Below are 8,355 nucleotides of genomic sequence, written 5' to 3'. Positions count from 1 at the left end.
CCTGAGGCCACGGCTCCGCGGCCTGTCCCGCCCGTCTCATTACACGCACCCCCGCCTGTCCCCGCCGTGATCTCGCCTGCGCGGTACGGACCGTGGCACGTCCAGGGCCGTGTGGTGGGAGCTGTGGGGCGGAGGCCCCCGCGGAGCCTGTGACCTCGGGTGTGATCGGCGTGAGGATGAGGGGAGCGAGTCCCATCAGGCAGCTGGGACTCCTGTGAGAGAGCAGGGCTCGGAGGAGAGCTTTTGCTGTTGTGCATCGAGGTCTTGTCGGTGTCGCTGTTAGCTCTCTTATCAAACTGTATCTTTAGTTCTGACTGTGCCAAGTTGAGCCTGAAATGTCAGGTGAGTCGTCGTGAGGTTTTTCTCTGTAGTGTCTGCCTCAGCTGTCGTCTGCTCAAAAAGTCCCTAGGGATTTCAGTCATCAAGGCTGGCACTTTCCATAAATCTGCTCTGTTTTCTGTGGTACCAATAACTTTGTTTAGTATTAAGCCTGTCAAGTCCTGTGGAATTGTTTTCCCTCAAAAAAATAATTCCTTTCTCTATGACTGTATTGTATAAAGTCAGTGGCGTTTTTGATGGGCTGGGAAGCTGTAAAGCTAAACCAGAACGGAACAGTATTGCAGGTTGTAGTTTTTGTTATGCTTAAGTGGCTGTTTAGTCCGTAGCGGAAGATGACGTTGCTGTTTTGCCTGTTGGAATTGTAAATGCAAGGTATTATTGCAGCTGCTGGAAAAGTTGTCTTTTCTGGCTAACTTAGCTCTGTGGCAGCTTTCTGCTGTTGCCCCAATTTTAGGAGTTGCAAAGGAAGAGCAAAGAAAAACATACTGTTTGTTTCAAAGAAAAAGCATTAAGTGCCTGCTGAGCAGACTTTGTTGTATTTGTTGGTTTTATGATGGTCCTCCAGGTTGCTCTTTAGCTGTCGTTGTAAAGGAAGATGGGAATACCTGCCTCGTCTGCCAGCGCAGTTGAACAGAGTGGTAGATCCCACTGAGGAAGCTTGTGCAAACCTCCAGAGCAGTAAAAAGACTTCCATTGCTCTTAATACAAGTTGAAGGGGTTGGGTTTTTATTGATTTCATTTTTAATCTGGAGAATACCTGTGATTATAGCCTATTGTAGATATTATGCTCAATTTTATGTTCTGAAGTTATTGGATGTTTTATTAGTTGTTTGCACATTTTTCTTCTGGGGGGAAAAATGACATCTCTGATGATAAATAGGTGGAGGTATTCTGACTTTCCAGTAGTCATTGCTTTCAAGGTTAGGAGAATAATCAGTCCATGCCAGATAACCCGTTTCTAGAGCAGTTGTTTAGTACTTCATTTTAATATCCACTTTCACTTTGTCTTCAATGGTCCATTCAGAGAACAACTGTATATGCATGTAACTGTCCTAAAATACCAGGTAAGCATGTTCACCACCAGGATTATAATACAGTGGTTTATTTTTAACAATTTAATTAAGGTTTATCTTTTGCCTTCTAGATTAAAGAGCAGAAGGTTGTAGTTGATGAGCTTTCTAATTTGAAGAAGAACCGGGTAAGCATTTACAAGTTTGCTTTTGAATGTTTCATTTTAGCACCAGAGAAATAAGCACAGAAACAAGAGGGGAAACAAAATCGGAGCATGCTGTCTTGAATTTGTTTTAATATGGATTTTAGTACGGATGTGGCCTGCTGTTTTCAGAATAATTTATTCTCCAAATGATTTGATTGTGTACACTTACGCTGTGTAACACAGTTTGTTGTTGGAGGGGCTTTTGCCTTTTTGTGTTTTATCTGAGTTATTTCATTAAGATGTTTGAGTTGATCAAAGTGTTCTTACTTTTCATGTTTATGTTTTTAAAATCGAATGTGATCCCTGATGTATAAAGAAAACAAGCGCAGAATAGCCATGGGTTAATCATGAAATGTTTTTGATGGTACGACAGTAGAATGTCTGTGTTGTCATTGTTTTTGTTTTACAGAAGGTTTATAGGCAACAACCCAATAGCAACATATTCTTCCTTGTAGACCGAACGGAAACACTGTCTCAATGTAAAAGTAAGTTTGCAGTGTAAAAGTTGGTCAAATAGTTACCTATTTAAAAGCTGCATTTGTAACTGTTAATAAATTAAAAGGTATATTAAAATGAAAAACTGGCACTGTATATCAAATGCAAAGTACATTTCAGACACAGTGCTTGTTTTTCTGGTTGGTTAAATGTTGAAGTGTTTCCACTTGATGTATGGATGTGATAAAAGGGCAAGTGCCAAAGTTGTAGGAAGAGCAAGAATGTCCCCCAGAGGAGTCGCTATTCTCAATGCCCTTTGGGAGCTGTATTGCACTTTGTCCTTTAAAAAAATGAATCTAAAAGTGGCATGGGATGAGTTGGAAGAAAATAATGAGAAGTTAAACTGGAGGCTAAGCCAGAAATCTTTAGGTAGTTCAAATAATGGATCTGTGGGATTATGAAGTTAGGAGAATGAATGATAAAGATGATTGAACAAACATTAGAGATGTATAAATTTAGAAGTATAAATTGCTTGTTTCATTTATAGTAAGCTATGTGAACGAACGAGGAACGTGAAGGAATGAGCAGTGTTTGAGACACATCAGTACTATAGCACTGATTACCTAGCGTTTCACGTTTATCTTTAATTGAACAAGTGGCTGGAGTTGCTCATTTCTTAGATACACTCTTAAACTTAGATATACTCATAAACTCACTCCTAACGTAGCAGTTTATGAAACTGATAGTTAATGTATTTTTCTCTTACACAGATACATTAGATGAATTAAAGAAGGCACATCAGGAGATGGAAAATTCGGAAAAGACTATAGTCAAGAAATAGCCCCTTGGAGTTCAAAGTCGCAATGTGTGGTATTTGTTGCGTTGTTACCTTATGTAGCCAGCATGCTGTTGATGATTTCTTTAACAAAGACATACTCTGCCGTCTTAGAAGAAGAGGACCAGACTGTAGCCAGCAATTGATTAAAACTGCATCTGATCTGTCTTACGAGTGTCTGTTTTCTGGCCACGTACTTCACTTGAGGGGACTGATAACTCCTCAACCTCTGCAAGATGCCAATAACAATATCTTTCTTTGGAATGGAGAAGTTTTCAGTGGAGTACATGTAGGAGATTTAGAGAATGACACTGAAGTAATGTTTCGTCAGCTTGCATTATGCAGTAGTGAAGCAGACATTTTGTCACTCTTTTCATCACTTCGGGGTCCGTGGTCTTTTATTTATTATCAAGCATCTAAACACAGTTTATGGTTTGGTAGAGATTATTTTGGTCGTCGTAGTTTGCTTTGGCAATTCAGTAATGAAGTTGACAGCGTTTTCTCTCTCACATCTGTAAGTGTTTATTCCGAATCAGGTAACCAATGGAAAGAAGTCCCAGCATCTGGAATTTTCAAAATTGATCTCAAAGCTTGTGCAGCAACTAAATCTTTGTCTTTAATGCTGTTTCCATGGAGGTACAACTGCACAGAGAAAACAGTAGAAGAAATATCGATTAATGCCCTGGACCAAGTTTCAAAAGACTTGCCAAACCACATACCTCTCCTGATGAATGAATCAAAACTCTGTCTCAGAGCACCAGTTACTCCCTTAAATAAAACAATTTCTGAAGCTACAGGTGGATGTCCAGGCACTAATATTAGCAACATTAACCATATGGTTTCTGTAGAAACCCTTCAAGGATTTCTTGCAGAGGAACACAAGCAAAAAATTGTCCATCAGTTCATTGATGTTTTAAATGAAGCGGTGAAGAGACGGGTTTTATCTCTCTTTAGAGATGAAGGTCAGCAAAGAAAAGAAGTTCCAAGCATGTCTAGCAGGAAAGCACACATTGCAGTGCTCTTTTCCGGTGGCATTGATTCTATGGTTATTGCAGCTCTCTCTGATAAACATGTGCCTTTAGGGGAACCGATTGATCTTCTCAATGTAGCTTTCATGACAAAAGAACAAGCTAAGCAAAAGGGTACCACTAAAAAACATGCTGACTGGCAAGTACAGCTTGATTTGCTCTGTCCTCAAGAAAGCTGTGAATATCCTGATGATAAAATTGATGCTCGTTTATCTTGCTTTGCTGTTCCTGACAGAATCACTGGTAGGGCAGGACTGAAAGAATTAGAAGCCCTTAACCCTTCAAGAACGTGGAACTTTGTGGAAATTAATGTTACACTAGAGGAATTGAAAAAAATGAGACAGCAATGCATTCATCACCTGATTTATCCACTGGATACAGTCTTGGATGACAGCATTGGCTGTGCAATTTGGTTTGCTTCCAGAGGAGAGGGTTTTATTAGTAACCAAGGAGAACTGAAACCATATAAAAGTCCTGCGAAGGTACTGATTGTCTTCTGCCTTGGGCTTGACCTGTGAGTGTAAATACAGTTCTGTTGTTTCAGAAATCAGCAGAGGTCTTTAATATTCATAAGGCTTGTGAAATTCAGTGGCAGAATAGAGAATAGTTCTGTGCTGATAATCTCCGTGTAATTCTGGAGTTAAAATCTGCATTCATTTCTTTTGTCATGTGATGTGTGTGGCTTTTTGTTAAGCTTGAATAAGCAACAGTGTGACTAGGAAAGAAGAAACAATGATCATCTGCCATCTTCAATGTTTCAGCTTCAGTAGTGGGTAATTGCAACTGAATCCAAACCAAATAGGTTAACAAATTTAGAGATTAACATTAGTGACGTGTTAAGTAATTAAGTCTCCCATCAGTTACTTACTAGTGTGCATAGGTGAAAAAATAGTAAAATTAATAATAATCTGGGTGTCCATTCATATGACTACTTAGAACCTGTGACATGCTCTGTAATCTGCAGCAACAGTGTTTTTTATAAAGGCTGGTGCTTAACAAATGCTGTTCATTGTAATAGAAACTACCAAAGACATTCTTCAAGGATACTGGTATATTTGTGATGCACATACATTATTTTGGTGGGCTTTTTTCTTGCCTCAGTAGAAATGTTTATGTACTTTTAGGTGTGATTGTTAACATACTTCAAGCTTCCAGTGACTTTATTGGAAACTGGTTTAGGCTCTGTAAATGTGGAAGGCACATCCCATCATCACAGTTACTGTATTTAGAAGATGTGTATTAAAGTTACTCTCCTTAAGATGTAGTTAAACGTAAGATCTGTCACATACTATTAGCTTGCATAGGTACTAAAAAAGATTTGTTTTATTCTGTTTCTTAGGTTGTGCTTACAGGAATGGGAGCAGATGAACAGCTTGCAGGGTATTCTCGACATAGTCTTTGCTTCAGAAAATGTGGATTAGAGGGTCTGAATAAAGAACTTGAAACGGACTTGGATCGCATTTCTTCTAGAAATCTTGGTAGAGATGACAGGATTATTAGTGACCACGGAAAAGAAGCCAGGTATTGCTGTTTTAACATGAAGCAAAACTGGGTTTGCTGGTTAGATTCTGCTCTTAACACTCCCAACAGAAAGCTTAATTGAAACTTCTGTGCATTTTAATTCTCTGTAAATTCCCTTGCAGTTTTGTTGGTGTACTGTGTTGTGGGTTTTTTGTTGGTTTGGTTTTTTTAAAAAATGGTCTGTAGTGCTGTGGGACAGTTACTTAAGGAAGTTTAGCAACTCAGACATTAGATTTCCATCTGGAAGTTTTCCAGCAGCGGCAACACATGCTGAAAAGGTCAAAATCAAGTTGGTTTTGTAATTTTAAGTGGAACAGTCTTCTGCACAACTTAGAAGTGATTTAGTGTGGTCATCTGGGAGATGACTTTGGAGAATGACACCATAATGTAGAAGCCACGTATTCCCATCCATGCAATAAAGGCATGATCAGTATCCACTGCATGCCATGGTTGTTAAGTCACAATACTTAAAGAATAACTTTACTTGTGTTTACTTCCTCCATGCTACCACCAATTTGCAAAAGATTCCTTGGGTGTGCTTCAGTAGCAGAGGCCACTCAGGGGCATGAAAGCTCTTTTCATGGGATCTTTGTGCCAGTTTTTTTCCAAATCTTTTCTGAGTTGCACATTTCTGGTTTACCAGTTGCAGTGGTGGACAGGCAGTGCTGTTAATACTGCTAGTTATTAAATGTGAATGTCTGCAATTCAGAATGTTGTCCGAATTTGTTTTGTAAATGTTTTTGTTTCAAGGTTAGTTACAGTATTTTGAAATACTGAGGATTAGTATGTTACTTTAAAATCTGTCCTGCTCTTCCATTGCCTTTTCACATTTTCTTCATATATTTTGTTTTGTGTAAATCCAACATTTCTGATGCTTGTTCTTATTCTTACCTTTGCTTGAGTTTTGAAAGCTGCCAGACTTCTGAGTTTAAACATATATTAAGTTTATTTTTTATATATTATGTTTTTTTTTCTCCAAGACAATGTAACTGTTTTGGAAACTTGCCCCTGAGTACTATGACACTAACATTTAAGGTGCATCTATAGTTAAGAATGAACATAGACTCTGAAGTCTTTGAATATGGTAAAGGGGAAAACCAAGACTGTTTGTATGAAGTTTTTAAAGGGTCTTTCCCCATGTGTATCTTTCCCTTTAGGTTTCCTTTTCTTGATGAAGATGTTGTTTCGTTCCTCAGTTCTCTGCCCATTTCAGAGAAAGCTGACCTGACTTTACCTCGAGGAATTGGTGAGAAATTGATTCTGCGCCTTGCAGCCAAAGAGCTTGGCCTTACAGCCTCGACCGTTTTGCCAAAAAGGGCTATACAGTTTGGATCTCGGATTGCAAAACTAGAGAGCAACAGTGAAAAAGCATCTGACACATGCAGCAGACTGAAGTTATCTTCAGATAACTTCATAACTTCAGATGAATTATAAAGCTACATCTTGAGGTGGTGCATTTATGCTGTATGCAAAGTTTGGAGTTTTCTTAGAATGTCTGGTCTATTTTTTACACACTTGAACATTATTATTCACCATCAGAGTAATACATGCAGATGGGTACTTGCACTGGAGACTCACTGTGAATGCATCCTTGGGGAGAAAGGGAATACTGGGTTCTGGGGAAGAGAGGACAGGCAGATGTTGGCTTTCCCACCCTTCCTAACCAGTGTCAGTCACAGAATCACAGAGTATGAGGAGTTGGAAGGGACCTTGAAAGCTCATCCAGCAGAGCCTGGCTCCTTCCTCCTGACACTGCCCTTTACAAATTTATAAACATTAATAAGGTCACCCCTCAGTCTCCTCTGCTCCAAGCTCAAGAGCCCCAGCTCCCTCAGCTGCTCCTCAGCAGGAGATGCTCCACTCCCTCCATCATCTTTGTGGCTCTGCTGGACTCTTTCAAGCAGTTCCTGTCCTTCTTGATCTGAGGGGCCCAGAACTGGACACAGTATTCTAGATGCGGTTTCCCAGGGCAGAGTAGAGGGGAAGGAGAACCTCTCTGCCCTACAGCCACCCCTTCTGATACACCCCAGGATGCCACTGAGTCCTTAAGTGCATTCCTTCTTGAGCCTCCTTGTAACAGCCCCAGTACTGAGCCCTGGGGAACACCACTTGTGACTGGCCACCAGCTGCATTTAACTCCATGCTTGTTGCAGAAAAAGAAAGTCCAGAATTTTCTTAACATTTATTTGGTATCAATTTCAAAATGTGTATGGTAAAGATACCTTAAAACTAGGGCAGTGTCAGAATTGATTTGCTACATTTTAGCCTGTAGATTTTGTTGTTAAAGGTGAACCACACTCAGGAAGGCCAATCCAAGTTGGTAAAGACAAAATAAAGGCATTGACCAAATCAAATGAGCATTCAACATGAGGTATTTCTGATAACCTTAACATATCTAAATAGAGGTGTTGAAAACCACTTAAAACAACTTGGATAAAACATTAGGAAGCTCAATATTTGGGTACCACACGAGCTCAAAGAAATTAATCTCACCAAGCGTCTTGACATCTGCGATTGTATCCTGAAACATGAAGAAACGATCCATTTTTGAACCATATTTTAACAGGTGATGACAAATGGGTTGTCTACAACAATGATGAATGAAAAAGATCGTGCAGCAAGCATGATGAACCAGCTCAAAGCACTTCAAGAGCAGATCTTCACTGAAGGAAGGTGATGCTGTCAGTCTGGGGGGATTTCAAAGGCATTGTGGATTTTGCATTGCTTCCAAGGAACCAAACCATTAATTCAGACATGTCCTGCCATCAACAAAATAAATCAAATGATGCCATCAAACAGAAGCATCCAGAATTGGTGAATCGCAAAGGTGCTGTGTTTCATCATGATAACGTTAGACCACAGACCAGTTTGGTCAGTCGTCAAACCTTGTTGCAGCTTGGCTGGGATGTGTTACCACATCCCCCATGTTCACCAGACCTGGCACCGTCAGACTGCTGCTTGTTACTTCTTGGCCCACCCAA

General features: G+C 39.9%; 1 protein-coding gene across 2 annotated transcripts; it reads left to right on the top strand.

Moving 5' to 3' along the window:
- Window positions 1-2,790: 2,790 nt before the first annotated feature.
- On the top strand, window positions 2,791-6,847 carry ASNSD1 (asparagine synthetase domain containing 1). 2 transcript variants are annotated; one of them, XM_010190157.1, is made up of 4 exons: window positions 2,791-3,967; window positions 4,025-4,335; window positions 5,193-5,374; window positions 6,532-6,847. In XM_010190157.1, exons 1-4 carry the CDS (start codon window positions 2,854-2,856, stop codon window positions 6,806-6,808), a joined length of 1,884 nt encoding a protein of 627 aa, XP_010188459.1. In that variant the 5' UTR covers window positions 2,791-2,853; the 3' UTR covers window positions 6,809-6,847. The 2 variants fall into 2 exon arrangements, with proteins under 2 accessions (XP_010188459.1, XP_010188458.1); XM_010190156.1 differs by having other exon boundaries at window positions 2,791-4,335.
- Window positions 6,848-8,355: the final 1,508 nt, after the last annotated feature.

Source organism: Mesitornis unicolor, unplaced genomic scaffold, assembly GCF_000695765.1.
Source record: "Mesitornis unicolor isolate BGI_N332 unplaced genomic scaffold, ASM69576v1 scaffold28048, whole genome shotgun sequence".
NCBI lineage: Eukaryota > Metazoa > Chordata > Aves > Mesitornithiformes > Mesitornithidae > Mesitornis > Mesitornis unicolor.
The sequence above is the reverse complement of the archived record's forward strand: the minus strand, read 5'-3'. Positions and strand labels throughout refer to the sequence as shown.

Coding starts and splice junctions, on each gene's coding strand:
- ASNSD1 (XM_010190156.1), top strand. CDS start 2,854: ATGTGTGGTATTTGTTGCGTTGTTACCTTATGTAGCCAGCATGCTGTT. Junction 4,336..5,192: donor CATATAAAAGTCCTGCGAAG/GTACTGATTGTC, acceptor TCTGTTTCTTAG/GTTGTGCTTACAGGAATGGG. Junction 5,375..6,531: donor GACCACGGAAAAGAAGCCAG/GTATTGCTGTTT, acceptor CTTTCCCTTTAG/GTTTCCTTTTCTTGATGAAG.